Source organism: Pipra filicauda, unplaced genomic scaffold, assembly GCF_003945595.2.
Source record: "Pipra filicauda isolate LSUMZ 115617 unplaced genomic scaffold, ASM394559v2 scaffold231_size1239837_pilon, whole genome shotgun sequence".
NCBI classification, from domain to species: domain Eukaryota; kingdom Metazoa; phylum Chordata; class Aves; order Passeriformes; family Pipridae; genus Pipra; species Pipra filicauda.
Genome location: NW_024104345.1, coordinates 1,006,848 through 1,022,414, shown reverse-complemented (window position 1 = coordinate 1,022,414; position 15,567 = coordinate 1,006,848). Strand labels below are relative to the sequence as shown.

At 41.8% G+C, this 15,567-nt stretch overlaps 2 protein-coding genes across 4 annotated transcripts in view; both read right to left on the bottom strand.

The window, feature by feature from the left end:
* Positions 1-14,756, bottom strand: part of GLB1 (galactosidase beta 1) — a 43,153-nt gene extending 28,397 nt beyond the window's left edge. Inside the window, exons 1-2 of the mRNA XM_027748561.2 lie at positions 14,658-14,756; positions 5,009-5,178 (exon numbers count right to left, since the gene is read on the bottom strand). Of these exons, the coding sequence (XP_027604362.2) occupies positions 5,009-5,178; positions 14,658-14,711 (224 nt within the window). The 5' untranslated portion in view covers positions 14,712-14,756. The remainder of the gene's footprint in view (positions 1-5,008; positions 5,179-14,657) is intronic.
* On the bottom strand, positions 7,822-14,718 carry TMPPE (transmembrane protein with metallophosphoesterase domain). Of its 3 annotated transcripts, none has more exons than XM_027748565.2 (2): positions 14,658-14,718; positions 7,822-12,010 (listed from the first exon to the last, which is right to left on the bottom strand). In XM_027748565.2, the coding sequence occupies exon 2, from the start codon at positions 11,919-11,921 to the stop codon at positions 10,605-10,607; it is 1,317 nt and encodes a 438-aa protein (XP_027604366.1). In that variant the 5' UTR covers positions 11,922-12,010; positions 14,658-14,718; the 3' UTR covers positions 7,822-10,604. The 3 variants fall into 3 exon arrangements, with proteins under 3 accessions (XP_027604366.1, XP_039237492.1, XP_039237491.1); XM_039381558.1 differs by lacking the exon at positions 14,658-14,718 and adding an exon at positions 12,473-13,777; XM_039381557.1 differs by lacking the exon at positions 14,658-14,718 and adding an exon at positions 12,484-13,777.
* Positions 14,757-15,567: the final 811 nt, after the last annotated feature.

The window sequence follows — 15,567 nt, the reverse complement described above, 5'->3', positions numbered from 1 at the left end:
TTTAACTAATGAGCAACATAGTCTGAAATCAACAAGGGATTAAGAGTTATCCCTTTTCAAGTCTCTCTTGCATTGAAACAGTAAAAAAATACAAAATGAGAAAGAAGACATACGGAAGTGGTATTAATAGGAAAAGGGTCTGCAAGTTCCACTGAGAAGTACCATCTGACTATGAATCAGCAACATGACACTGCAGTAAGAGGCAAAGTTTTGTCTGTTCCTGTACATCAGGGAGGTAGATGTAGGAATTCTTTCACTGAAAAATGCTTCTATAAGAGCGCTGCACCTGTTTGAGCTCAATAAAGATGACTAGGTATTAACTTCATAACAGTTTCTCACTGCCTAAAATATGACTATAGAGAGACAGCAACCACTTATACTCTTTTCTTTTTAGTCTACCAAACCAGCTATTTATCACTGGTAAGTAAATTAGAGGTTAATATGAGAAAAGCATTCTAGCTGCAATTTAACTACACCTTGTCATCTGTTAGTTATGAAAATATACTCATTGGAGAGTTTTATGAACTTGTTCTAGAAACAAGTCTCAAGGTTTAAATACGCTTAATAGCATCTGAGGTGAGGACTGGAGGGTTTCTCCAGCTCTTCTTCCAAGATGGAAGAAGATAGAAAAATTCTTCCAGAAACAGTTTTCATTTATGTCCCATGCTTCACCACAAGGCTGGAAATAAAGCAGATTCTAGTGGAGAAGGAGGGAAGAAAATTCAGAAAAAAATTTAGGTGAAGTGTTTTTTTTAAAGAATGAATCATGATATAAATGTATTATAAACACTAGTCTAAAAATTGTTATTAAGACACTTTAATCCCCCAATATTTTCTACAGCTAGCAATGGCCTCAAATCATTTTACTTTGAAACTGTTATCATTAATGAGTATAATTCTTATATGCCATTGTACAAATTTACAGTCAGTGGTTAATGCTGTACTGCTTTACTTACAGAATAATGAATTTATAGAGGAAAGCCACATCCCTTTTTCAAACCTGAAAGGTGGCATTTCTTCTGTATTTGAGTAATAGCATTTACTTTCCGTTTACACACAATTTCTAAGCTTTATCCTATAGTCTTCTCCTTTTCAGAAGTCTCAGTTTTCCTCTCCTAAGACAGAGCTCTCAACAGGCAAACACCCATACTTTAACTACCTTAATGTACCAAATAATTCTCTCTGTAATATCAGGGTGGGGTTTTTTAATAATGTAAAATTAAGTAACTTGTACTACTTTCAGAAATGAGCAGCATATTATACATATACATATTACAGCTAGTTAAATTACACATATATGAGTATTTAAAAACAGTAAATTGTGTTTAAGTAATTTTAAGAGACAAACAGCAGCTCTTTCTTAGAAGGAGTTTCTACAGCTTTACAGTTTTCCACTCATTAGTCAACAAATGGAGCCAACAAAGAAAATGCTCAACATACTTTAACCTTCTATGAGCCCATAAAGGTAACTGTGGATTCTTCCAGGAAGCTTCACAACCAATCTGTAAATCCTGTATATATTTACCTCCATCTAGTGGTTAATTGCTTACCTCCTCCATGCAAAAAAACCCCAAAAAACCAACCAAACAAACCCCTAACTTTCAGTCCTTTCCAGATGTCTTTGACAGCACACATGTACAGTTGACAGACTCTGTTCAGGAACTGAAAACGTGGAGTTACCCTCATGTGACCAGACACTTTTGTGTGCTGCCTGCTGAGGTGGGGAGTAGAGCTCCTCAGTGTCCTTTTCCATCATTTTCTGGGATGTCACACGAACCACAACATTAAATTTCAACCTGCTATTTAGAAGGTGTAGGCCTTGATATTTTAAGCTTTAATGTAAGATCAAGCTTTCTGTCACCTGTTTTCTCATGTTCTGTTATTGCTTAAGATGCTATCAGGTGCAGGCAGTTATATATATGTACTGCCTTCACCTATTCCAGAGTCCAGGATGAGCTGCTGACTCAGTCAGGAGCCGAAAGATGTGTGATATATAAATAATTGTGATTCATGAAACAAATGGGTGATTACATCAAAATAAAACAAACGGATTGTAAAACTTAATTACACCCCCATAAAGAAATAAAACAGACCCTTACAAGGTCAAGAGGCCTAAATCCTCCTTACTATCCTAAGAATAAAATATAGTAGAACTAAATCTTTAGGCGGCGCCTGTTCGTCCAAGAATACATGAATTATGACTGGTTGTAGAGATAACCCTTTTAACTTTAGCTGTAAGAAAACCCATATATTAAATACTTAGCAAAAACCTGTAGAATGTATATGTATATGATATAATTAATATGCATGAAGTAGCTAAGATAAATACTAAATGTACCCTGTAGTAGGGGTGTGCAGATTTGGGAAACTGGTCCCATTTCTGTCACCCAGCCGGCTGCTTGCTTTTACCATATAATAAACTATTATTCGAAACTTATAGAAACTCCAGACTTTGTTTATCACAGATGCATCAAGGTACAGTGAGTCTTTTGGAAAAGAAGCTGCAGAGAATAGGAAGGAGAACAGGTCCGGCTGGCTTCGACCACAAGGTATTTACAAGAACAATCCTATAACAAAAGGATTCTGTGTCCCTTGAAGTGGTAAGCCTTACTGGGAACACCTTGATAAGAACAAGGAAGGCTCCCATATTTTAAATTATAGCAAGACTGTTTCCTATCTCATGGGAAAAACCCCAAGCTGCAAAATCACAATCTTCAGAGGTGGCCTCAAGATTGGGAGTCCAACTACCACATTCTACCAGAAAGTCTAGCAGTGCTGCTGCCCATTCCAGAATGACTTCACAATCCCTTGCTAACAGCATTACTTATCCAGGAAAGAGTAAGTAGAAGAAGAGAAAACAAAAACACAACTAAATAATCATGTACATTGATTTTCATTTTTTAACAAAACCACAAAATCACAGCAGATTTGTTTGGGATATGAACATTTATTGCTTTATCCCAAATAATAAAGAACAGTAAGGCTTGATTATTGGCAAACTTCTAAGAAAAACAAAAGGGGGTTTTGGTGGGTGAGGTGTTTTTTTTAGCATCAAGAGAGAGAGAGAGATTGGTATCAAATAAAAAAATGCATGGATTTCATTCCTGTAGAAAATGCAAGGCACTGGGGTCATTTCTTCTTCTAAGGTACACATTTAGGACTTTATCTTTTACCACAGCAGAAAAAAATCCAAAGGTAAAGCAATAACAGGGGAGAAAGTTCAAGAATCAAAATGTGCTCTTACAAAAAGAAATGGGGGTTGTAATAAAACTGTTATCTGTCATTTGTCATCCAGCAACACCTAAGCCCACAGGTCCCATAACCACTTGCCAGCTGCACAGCACCTTCTGTGCCAAAACAGACACAACTCAGCTCTCCCAAGACCAACAGTTGGCACCAGCAGAACAAGACAATCTCCGCTCCTTCCTGCACAGCGGAAGGATGCTAATGCAAAGCAGTAAAGCAGAGATTTCAACAAGGAAAAAAAAAGGAAAAGAAATAAGAAAAAAACCATGGGTTTAGTGGGAGATTATAAAGGAGGAGGGTGAAAGCAACAGGGAAGAAAACAAACCAGCCCTGCAGCAATTTTGCCATTAAACAACAGTGATAGGGTGAACGGGAAAGAAAATATTTCTATCTCAAAAGGCCTGTGACACAGCAGAGACATGAACAGGCAATTTCAAACAAAAAAAAAAAGGAAGGGACTGTTTTTAAAAGCTGAAAATGGGTGTTGGGAGGAGGAAGAAAATTAATCAGAGACATAAGGGAAGTATGAGACACTATGGATCGCAGGAGTCACAGAGCCACTATCTGGACCCAGGCTGACCTTAAAGCCAAACAACAAAAGGTATTAATTTTCAGGTCCACTTTAGATTACTCTTACTGCAGCAAAAAATAATTATATGGGCAATTCCAGAAACCCTGTCCTGAGCAAGTGTGTTACTTAATCCCATTCTCTTACATAACGTGAGTGAAGACAGAGCTTGCTTGCTTTACTAGAAAACGACAAAAACCACCCAAAACCCACTCACCAGTCACTGCATCATCTCAAGACAGAGAAGATCACACACAAAAATAATAGAGAATCCTAAATTTGGAAAAACACAACTTCTTTTCTTTCCCTGCTGTATTTTCTTCACATACTAACCCTGACTAATCACACCCCCAAGTGTACAAGGCAACTTGCAGGCCTAACAAAAATACCAATTTCAAGGGTAGGGAAGGAGAGGTGGTGCAACACTCCCACAGAGCAAAGTGCCCTGGCCTACAGGCCTACAGAACCAGCACTGTCTGGCAGTCCATAGCACAAAAGCAGGTAGCTTCAAAGAGAAGCTCTAAGCCTTGCAATGATTTAAGAAAGAAAACCAAACCTGTTTGGGAATTACGACCCTCGCTTGAAAAGACTGTGCCTTACACTTTTCCACCGCTCCCCTTGTCAAGAAAGCTTTGGCAAAAATAAGACTAAGCTTCATTTTTTTTTTTATTGGTGCCTCACCTGTTGCAATAAGTAGGAAAGATAAGAAAGATGGACTAAGGGTTTGGTATTCACACAAAAATGAAAGCTTTTAAACTTTTTTTTTTTTTTAAACAAGAACACCTAGTTCCCAACCATTTTTCTAAATTTAAATGCTCCTGGTGAAAGAGTTTTAAATAGGTTATTGTGTCCTCTCACCTGATCCGCCTTTTGACCACAGAATACAACGTCCTTGGCAAAGGCAGAGCACATACAACTGTTTCATAGCTGCCAAAGTTCACAGTCCAACAATTTATTTCAGGTCACATTTGCACCCTGGGTTGTGAAATAGGTGTTGCCTGTTAGTTATAACCTGCCCAATTGCCCCAGTTTACACTCACAGGGGTCACCCTGTACCACCCTTCACTTCTCCAGAGCTTTCTCACCTATTACTTAAAAAATAATAAACCGAGTAAAAATGGCAGCATTCCACTTAACTACTTCTCATACAGCTCCCAGGACTACAAATCTCTTGGAAAGTCATCAGCTACTCACGTTTGAATGGCATCAAGCCCTGCCATCTTCATCTTCAACAAGCGGTCTTTCCAGTAATACCGGGGCACCCGTGAGTAGTGAATGCTGCCAGAGATGTAGCGGAAAGGCTCCCCATCTTTGACAAAGCAGTTGGAATCATAATCAATCCCAAAACTCCTCTGGGGTACATTCTGTGTACAAAACAAACAAACACACGATGTAATTTTTTCCTGCCTTGAAAGACACAGAGAACAGTCTATACAGCACCTGTGGGTTGCCCATAACAGAAGATACAATGGTCCTAAAATAACAGATGGTGAATGACTAGCTACCTATAGCCCACTTGAGCCTTAGCACAACACAAAAGCAAACAGGAACCAGTGCAGTGTGTCACAGGACAAAAGAACAAGAGTACAAACTAGTAGATATAGTTCAAAATAAAATCACACCCTCCTGAAAAACTGAGGATGAAATTACTCAGTAAACATGCCTATCCCTAGACTGTCATTAAATGGAGCAACTGAGTGAGATAACTCTCTACAAACATTTCAAGACTACAAATTTCAATGAGGAAGACTACATTGTGTTGCAGCTGCAACAGAGGCAATTTTTTGCAGAAAACCTAAAAAAAGTTGTGGAAAATGTCCTAAATGCACATAGCAATTCAAAACATTCTGCCAGTAGTGAACGAGTGAAAGTGTGGTCAACATATAACAACAGATATGGGAAGATACAACAGTGAGCTGGCAGGGACACCAGAAATGCAAGGGATTGCCAAGTGTGGCACAGCAGAAGCTTTTCATGCTCTCATTCCATAAACACGGACCCATTCTTAAGATTACTTAACAGAGAGTTCCGTGAAAGTTGAAATAAATCTTGACTCAAAAAAGGCATGGGCATGCCAGACTTCTACAAAATCAGGACCTTACAGAGCTCAGAAATACAAACCAACTGCTATGGAACAATTGTAACTCAAAGGTTGGGATTCTCCATAGGAAATTATTATTCTGTAGTAACTCCAGGCTGTTAGGCCCCAAGTAAACTATCACTGCAAAGGATGATAAGATCACCTGCTTACTTTCTGTTCAATTAAAATATATGTGGCTTTTTGCAGATCTTTCAGTTCAAACCTGCATCTTGATTCCTGGGCATGCTGCACTAGGATGAAATTGTACTGTGTGTACCCCTGAACAAAACCGTTCTCCCCTACAAACACCAAGCAGATGTTTCACATTCTTCAAATGTTTTTTACTGTAGGGTCCTGTGACAAATCACAGCATTAATGCAGAGCTGAGTGTTCCAAATGATCATGACTAAATGGAACTCAGAACCCAGGTGCAGCAATGCAGTTCTGCAATGCCATAAGAGGAAAAAACAAAGGCATCACTAGGGATAAAAGCACATTACACATTAAAAGGCCACTATCCCTAGAAATAAGGAGAGTCAAAATTGCTGTGGTTTCCCTCTGTAAGAGAATTTTAGTCCTCTCATTTAGACTTTAGACCACATCAAGAGGCCTATGGAAAAGACACTTGTTCCATTTGTGGCAGATAACTGTTGAGATGATGAATGTTGAAACAAATGTTTACACGCCCCCAGGGACAGACACCTCTGGTAGAGAACCAAGGCTGCCTTAAAGCAGTAAAACAATTAAAAGAAGGTATTAATTATGAAAGTGGTCATCATTGAACCAGTTGCCATTCAGAAGTCATGCTTCTAAAGCTGTAAGTCACCTTCCCAACACATATGCTTCCTGACACAGTGTTATTACAGGGGTGAAGAGAGGGAGGAAGATTCCAGAGTACTTCCGATTTACCTCATTCATCACCCATTGCAAACAGACTTCCACCCATGATCAATTACTCAACAGTATTTTATTGTCAATTCATGACCCAGAGCTTGCAATGAAAACAAGAGAGCTCTCGTCATGAATTTATGTCTAGCTCTGTCAATATTGCATACTCATGCAATATTGAATATGCAAGGAATTCATTCCCACTCTATCTCCCTAGATGGGGTAGGGGGTCTGCTCATCTGGCAAGCAGATTCAACAGACACACCCTAACAGCACTGTTTGGGATGCCAGCTCATTCATAGCAAATCACTTCAGTGCCAGATGAAAATTCAGACCCTTAGAGGCAATGTTGCATCTTACTTGCTCAGAGCATACTCACACGAAAAAGGGAAGAACTAAAGAATTTGTCCTTTCTTAAATGAAGGAAGAATTTATTTTGCAATCTTAATACTATTTTGTAATTTTATAATGTGTATGTCTCCTGATATTAAAAAAAATACATATCTTCAACAGAAAAATTTATTTAACAGTGGCTAAAATTTCTCATTCTCCAAATTTACAAAGCAGGGGTTTTTTCTTATTTGGAAAGCAAGCAGATGTGGATACAAATCTTCAACAAACCTCTCCACCTGTGAAGGTTTCTGGCCTCTCCTATCTAGACCATTCAAACACAAAACAGCCCTTCCTCTACCCCAAAGCTTAAGTACCAAAATTGAGAACCACAAACCACTTCTGCTCCTTCCAAAAAATTCTCTTAATAACCTTTCTCTTTCCTTGCAGCAGTCCTTTTCTCTGCATCACATTCTCATCTCTTCAGCCTGCACCTTTTTCTCCTAATATGCTTCAGGAAAATTTAATAGTGGCCTTACCTTTCCCACTTTTCACCACGGCTTGCTTAGCAGTGTGGGTGCAAGATTTTCCAAAACTAGTCAGGTTTATTGTCGGTAGCTTTTTGTTAGTAAATACGAGTGTGTTAAAACTATTCAACATGAACTGCTCAATATATACTGGTACAAAATAAGAGGTCATTAGAGGCATATTTCTTGATATAAGAATAAAATTTTATTAAATCCCAACATTTAAAGCATTTGTTATATCACATTTTACATATTTTTAATCCATTCTATAGTAATTATATAATAAATATAACTTTCACAAAGTGATGATACTAATCTATTCTGCTATTAATTCTGACAGTAATTAACTGCCCTCCCACCCCTCAGTGAACTGGCCTTTTATAGAAAGAAATACATATTCATTTAGTTAAGTTCTCCAGATCAAATACATTTCACACACACACACACAAAATGTAAAAAAAAAAAAAAATCAAAAAAAATTACAAAATAAGCAGCACAGCAATTTTTCTTCATCTGGAATACTGAACATGGGTCTACATTGTGGACATTCAAGTCAAATCGGAAAATGTATAGGAAGAACCTTGAAGGACAGTTAGTTAGATATTTCTCTATTAGATTTTAGAAACAGCTAATTCCTTTTAACAAGAAGAAAGTTGATCTAAGATACTTTCCACTCATATTTAAGAAGCAAAATAAGAAAAGGCTTTGAAATGTTTTGGCACAGAAAGAAAACATGTTAAGTAATAAGTAATCATCAAGCAAACAAGCTTTCAGAAGGAGAGACTTACAGAAAACAAATTGAACAAGAACTAAATTACAGTGGGAGAACTCAATAAAGTTATGAAATGACAATATGACCACTCCTAAAAGGATGCATATTGGCTTCTGAAAGGACATATTATAATCTTCCAAGTGAGGCACATAAAAAGTAATTAAGAAATCCTGGAATGGAAAGACCTATTCAGCTAGGTTTCTGCACACATTTGGACAGAATGAAGAGAAGAATAAAAAGGGCAAGGAAAAAAAATAAAAGTAATACTAGCAACTCACTGAGAAACTGACACCATCTAAAATCAGTCCGACAAATGCCTCCTGTTAAGGAAACTTGTTTAGCAATTAGTCTTCTTTACATGGTAAAGCACTCAGTGCAACAAGTGAAAAGCTTTTAACTGAAGGCATGTCGGTAAGTAAACAGAGAGTCACAGGCTATCAAAATTCTCACTGCCTAAGACCATTTGACACTATGCCACCGACTGCAAAGTGGTGGCACTCACTGCCCACACAGACAGTGGGCAGCGTTAAATATACATGCAAACTTCAGGATACTTAAGCAGGTATCATCTCATGAGCACAAAAAAAAAAGTTCACAAAATTATAGGTGTCAGGAAACAGAAATTATCTAGTCTGGCAAGTAGAGAGCCTGAGCGGTCAGGTGTTCAGTTTTCAGATTAAAAGAGCACTGACTTCTCCAACAATTCCACTGACCTTCATGACACATTTACAGTATTTCTCAATATTCCTGAGTAAAAAGGCAAGATGTCTGTACATAGGAACAGGATACAAAACCAGCCTAGCATTTAGAAACTCTGCCTGGGGGAGGGCTGAAGGAAGCGGATGAAGCGAAACTTCAAAATTTATTAACTCAGAGAAAAACTCGACTTTACAAAGCTTATAGCACTTTTCAAATACACCTCCTTCAAAACGAGAATGGAAGCTGAAGAACAAAACAGAAGTGTGTATGGTCGTGTGCTTCAGGTTCACACAGGAAAAGACTGAACACCTCAGTTCTGGTCTTGCCATCCTCAGTCTCCCACATAAAAACTGCTCTCTTCTGCCCCATGCTACATGGGTCTGCCTGAGAGGAACCCAGGTGCTGGTGGGCAGAAAGGCAGAGCAAGGGAAGCCCTGTGGCTACAGACACCCAGGACAATGATATGCAAGTGCTCTTAAGGAAAGTCACCCACTGCAGAGTTTAGTCTCCTTGAAAAAGGGCACAATTTACTTGAGATATTAAAGCCTTTAAACAGAGTTCAAGCATTAACCTATTTGCATTGTTTTCAAATAGCATCTCCTTACTCTTGCAAGAGAAAAATGACAGAGCAGAAATCAGGTAGAAAGAAAAAAAAACATAGAATGAAAAGACACTTAGTATTTCAGCTTCAGATTTTGTGCTCTACATCAGGAGGTACTGCATGCTTAGACAGCAACAGAAATTAATTTTGAAATTTCTTTCTCATTTTCAGTAAGTAATTAGTAGATGCTCAGCTATTCTGGGGAAATGCCTGAGAATGACTGCTACTTTCATCCTTTGATGTCAGTCTCACCAACTTTTTAACTGGAAAAAATTGGATTTCAGGAACTGATGGCTGGCAACTTACTGTACTAGTAAGCACAGACTGGAAGCCCTCGTGCATGTTGCAGACAGCTAGAAGGATACGGATTCCAGCCTCAATTAAAAAAAAATCCTCAACTATTCCCTTCCCCTAACGTTTCTAGCATAAGACTTCTAGATTTTGCATACTCAGTGGGCACTCTGCAGTCCCTTCTGCAAAACGTGCACGAGTGATTTCACTGCACGAGATCAGAACTTTGCCTGCCTGAGACTGGATAAGGCAGCTGCCTGATAGATAGCAAACATTGGAAAATCAAGTAGGTGCAGGAAACAGATATTACTAAGCATGCACAGGACACACATTATCTGCATGACATCAGCATTAGCTTTCAATGCAGAATCTCAATGATAGTGAACTCAAAGAACTAACTTCTTCAGTATTTTAACATGCCCCAAATTTCTTTCATAGGCCCAAGATACAGTTTAGTGTTTTCTGCTCAAACTTAATAGAACCTGCTGAAGTTCAGCCCAGTACATCTTCTCTGGCTTCCCTGAAAAAGGATTTGCTTTCACAGCAGAAGAGCCAATATACTGACCAAAAAAAGAACGGCAGAAGTCTGTCAAATGGAAAACTCAAGCAGAACGTAGGATTATCTCCGTTATTTCAGCTCTGCTGCCCAGCCTCATGGGTATTCCAAAGTACATCGTCCCTGGGCTGACATAGACAAAGGTGTTCTGCCCAACTTTGTACAAGCCAACAAAGAATGGATTCAGAAGATAAGCTCCAGCATTTAGAGGGAAAATCTGCCCTCCGTGAGTATGGCCAGAGAGAATTAAATTTATGTCTGGTCTCTCCTGAAGGGCCCACTTTGCAGCAACTGGCTGATGAGCTAAAAGCACTATTGCATGCTCACTGCTACAACCTCTGAGAGCTTTTTTCAAATCCATGCCATGTCCCGAGTAGCGTAATGCATCTGCTTCAATATCATCCACACCAGCCAGGCAGAACCAGTCATCAGTGCTCTTTGGCGAAACAATCTTCACATTCTCATTGTGCAGTGGCTGAATGTTAAATGATTTTAACAGCTCAAACCAGTTGCTAACATCTGACGTGTAGTACTCATGGTTTCCTGTGACAAAGTACGTCCCCAAAGGGGAATCAAGTTCTCCAAGAGGCTCAACAGCAGGTCGTATGATCTCTGCCTCAGCGTCAGTCAGGTCCCCAACGATCACCGTGATATCTGGTTTTAAAGCCTTAACCATTCTCACTATCATGGCAAGCTTGGTCTTTCCAACAGTAGGCCCCAGATGGATATCTGAAAGCAACACCACTTTCAGGTTAGTCATGGTTGAGGGCAGCTTGTGAACTGGAATCTCCACTGAATTCACAGCAGGAGGCTGGGAAGCATTTAACAGCCCAACAACAGTCAGCACAAGAGTCAGCATGACTGCCAAAACTGGTTTCATTGCTGTTCTGTTCTTGTTGCCAGTGCCTGCCTTAGTGCCTCTCCCCACCAAGAACTTGTAAGCCTGCTCTACAGAGCCTAGAGTGAAGAGGAAGAAGATGAGAATGATATAGGCCCCAAGGCAAGTGTAGGCAGCTAAAGAAAAGAAATAGGGTTCTTCTGCAACAAGAAATAGCAACGTAAAGAAGCTTGAATGAGCCAAAGCCAGAAACATGAACACAGCTATTTTCCACAGCCTGAAACAGAGGGAGCTGGCAGCTGAAGACCTGGTGAACATGGTGACTGTGCTTTTCCAAACATGAAGAGATCCCATCAGCATGAGTGTATTGGTAAATAGTGCCATCTGCAGCCTTAGAACCCAGTGTCGCATCCTGAGATCGAGTTTTTCTGCCAGATAACTCCGCGACAGCATCATAGAGAAGAAAACCATTCCTGCAGCCACTGCAGCCTTTGCTTCAAGGGGTAGTTGCTTGAAGGAGATCATCTTTGCTTCCTGACTGTTCCCTTCTGTTCTGCAGAAGTCTCCAGTAGGCAATAATGTGGTTATGAAGGGGTGCCTTGGGTCAACAAAGCCTGCAACCAGGAACCAGTATCAGCCGTTTTAAAATATTACACATATTCCCTTTTTCCCAGACTGCAATAAAGGATTGTTACTCTACGTACTACCCAAGATGCTGGGTCATGCAGAATCACTGTTATAAAGACACAGAGGAGATGTCCTGATGTGGAATAAATCAGACAACAGAAAAGACTGGATTCTGGCAGTCCCCTTCCAAGCTCCCTACCTGCAGCCCTCTATGATTCCTCCCCCACCCTTTTTTTTTTTTAATATGCTCTTTTCTCATTAAGACTTCCTTATAGCAGATGGCAATAGATCGCAACAGGGATGCAATGAGTGCTGGAAACAATCATTATAGTATTTGGAAATTTCATACATGTTCTGGGACTAAGTTGTTTCTGATACTAATTTAACATGTGTTTTCTGTTCTTCTTCCCAAGCAGTTGGCTCCATCCGAAAAGCAGGCATCACCCTACCTCATTCTTACCGAATGCAAGAGGTTCTACTAACACATGCTACAGCAGCAGTGAAATCCCCACTGGAACAGCTACCAGATGCAACTGTGGTCCCAGAAACTGCAGATGATGTATCAGCAGATATCCTTGCCTGCAGTTGCGAATCAGACTTCTCCAAAGCCCTGAAAATCAGTAGGATCAGTGAAACTCACATTGTGTTTTGCTACTCGCTTCCAGACCACTTCCACTACATGTAGTTTCCAAGTTTCAATGCCTATTTCAGCATATCCTATTTTAACAGGGATTACTTGAAAAGGGATCAAAACGTCACATACTCTGCTCCTTTAGAAGGGAGCAGAGTCTACCACATATCTGCTCACAGACTGAAAACAAACAAGGATCAATTATGTTTGAATTGCACCGGAATTCCCTGCTTTGCTCTGTATTTTGGTCAGTCACAGTGTTTCTACTAATGCATATTTCTATTTAAAACAAACCTACTGTTTCATTTTGATTGTAGATGAAAAAAGTTTGGATGGTCTTTTATAATACACAATAGAGATCGTGTCTGACATAACAGTCATGCAGTGCCATATGCTTATTTTCAACACACTTCCTGTCTCTCAGTCCACACTTAACTAGAGAAAAAGCAATCATTACAGCCAAAAATATCTCAGAACTAGGACACAAAAGCAGCCTTGGAGGGCTCAGCAGTGAGCCTGAGCACAGAAGTCTCAAAACTGCAGTTTGCCAGGTTGCTTATTTGTAGCATATACCTTCCCAAGCTAATTTAAAAGAACATTAGCAGCTCCCTGATAACAGGACCCTGCTCTAGTTTGAAGACTAGACCAAGTTTTAAAAGGATCCCTTCCCTCATTGCTTGTGTCAGGGAAATGTGGGCTGATAAGAAAAACCGTGTCTGCCACCCTCAGTTCCTCAAGCTCTCATATTAAAAAACTGCTATTTTACACAAACAAAGCTAGGAAGGATAAGAGCATAAAAAATGCCCTGCTAATCTACTGATCCAAGTCCATAGGTCCTCTAGACACCAGGCAATATTCTGTCTGGACAACAGCAACAAGAAATGCTGTTTAAAGAAATTACATGACCCTGTCCACTGTCTGTGGTCTGCTCCCTCATATTCCTCCAGCTGATAAAGCTGCTACACTAGGGATGTTCGAAAGCGAATCCTTGCCTAGTCATTTCCGGATGTTGTTTATGAACCTGATATATTTAAATTTGGCAAATCCAATTTTTTGAATCCAGTAAACACTGTCTGCTTCTACAACCTCACATGGCAGGAAATTCTTGAAACTCACTATATATTTTTACAGTATTTAATCTGTTTTAAACTAATCTATTAAATCCCCTAGGAGTGTTAATACCACCAAATTTGGTGAGTATTGGTTCTCCATTCCTCTTACCCACCAACCTTCAGAATTTTGGAAGGCTCAGCCATAACTTCCCCCACATTTACTATCACCCATTCCATAGAGGTCTCACTTGAGGTTGTGCTGCTTTTCATACAACTTTAACCACCCGCGCACGATTCAACTGCACCACCTACCAAGGTAATAGCGACACACTGCCTCAAACTCAAGGCATGAGCCACAAGACTGTCAAGACCAAGGATCTGTCCTTAGGCAGTGGTATGGGACAAAGTGCCTACTACAGAGTCGATGCAGAACAGGAAAAACTCCTTTCCCTCCTCTCACACACCACAGGACGAGCGAGTTTTCCCATGGGATCGGCACCGGTTCCCGCACCGCCCTTGGCTGCTCGGCGAGGCCCTGCACTCCACGACTCCCGGGATCGTAGGGAGCCCCTGCGCCGGCCGGAGGACAGCTGGCACCACCATTCCGGGCCGGACACGACCCCGGCCATCGCCCCCCGGAGGGTGCCACCGCCAGCCCTTCCCCAGCTCCACACGGCCTGCTCGGGAGAAGGGCACGGACCCTTCCTTGTCCCTGCCGAGGGACCTCCCCCTCGGCGCAGCACAATCCCGGCACCCGCGCCCTGCTCGCCGCCCACGAGCCCCAAATCGCTCATGGTTTAATTAAAAACGGACCAAGGGCGGAGCGCCTTCCTCCAGCGGCGGGAGGAGGCCCCTGCCAGCCCTCAGCCACGCCGGCCCCCCGCGCCCCTCGGAGCCGCCCCCCACGGCCCCAGGTGCGCTTGGAGGAGGGAGAGGCGAGGAGGGACTCACCGCCGCCCGGAGGAGCGCGATCAGGGCGGCCAGCGGGAGCAGCAGCCGCAGCATGGCGGGCACGGCCAGGAAACGGCGGCGTCAGCTGACGGCTCCGCCGGGAAACGGGCATCCCTCCTCCCGCCCCAGCGGCACCCACGGCACCGCCCTCAGCGCCCTGGCTCCTCCTGCCCGTGCCTCCCACCACCTCCCAGGAGACTTCCCCCTGTGCAGACCATCGTCTGCCCCTGATGCATTGGGGCTGGGTGCTCTCCGTCCCGTGTTAAAGCAGTCATGCCCTTTCAGGAGCTCACAGCAGACTTTTTGGATATAATCTCCAGTATTGTATAAGTCCAAGGATTGCTCCCACACAAAAGTTTCCAAGACAGAAAGGTCTTTCTGGCCTTTACCTCTCCCGGGCAGCCCATCATTCACACTGGGGCTAGGTGCTTTCCTTCCCATGTAAAAGCACTGTCATCCTCTTTCAGGAGCCCAGCACCGAAATAAAGATACAACCTCCAATGTTGAATACATCTCCAAAGATTGCTCCCACAGAAAAGGTGCCCAGACAGAAGGCTGGTTCTGGCCTTTATCTCCCGTGGGCAGACGATTGCCTGCAGCACCACACAGGCTCCAGGCCCCGGAACTTGTCCCAGCTCCCCAGAGGGGATGACAGAACACCCGCCCCCACCACCTTGGCTGGGCAGAAATGCCTCGCACACCCGTGCCAAGGAAATGCAAGAGCAATCTCCCAGTCTACAGGACAGCGACAGGGGCATGGATGCCAAAGGGACAAAAAGAGGATGGGGAGATGGCCGTACTCTCACTTCCATCCATGTGACTGATTTCCACCTTGCGGGTGAGGATGCTTTGGAAGGAGGATGACAAAATCCAGGGCCAGGGAGGGGAAGAAGGGAAGGAATGGAAAAGA

Bases quoted from the DNA above. Each gene is read 5' to 3' on its own strand.
- TMPPE (XM_027748565.2), bottom strand. From the start codon at position 11,921: ATGATCTCCTTCAAGCAACTACCCCTTGAAGCAAAGGCTGCAGTGGCT.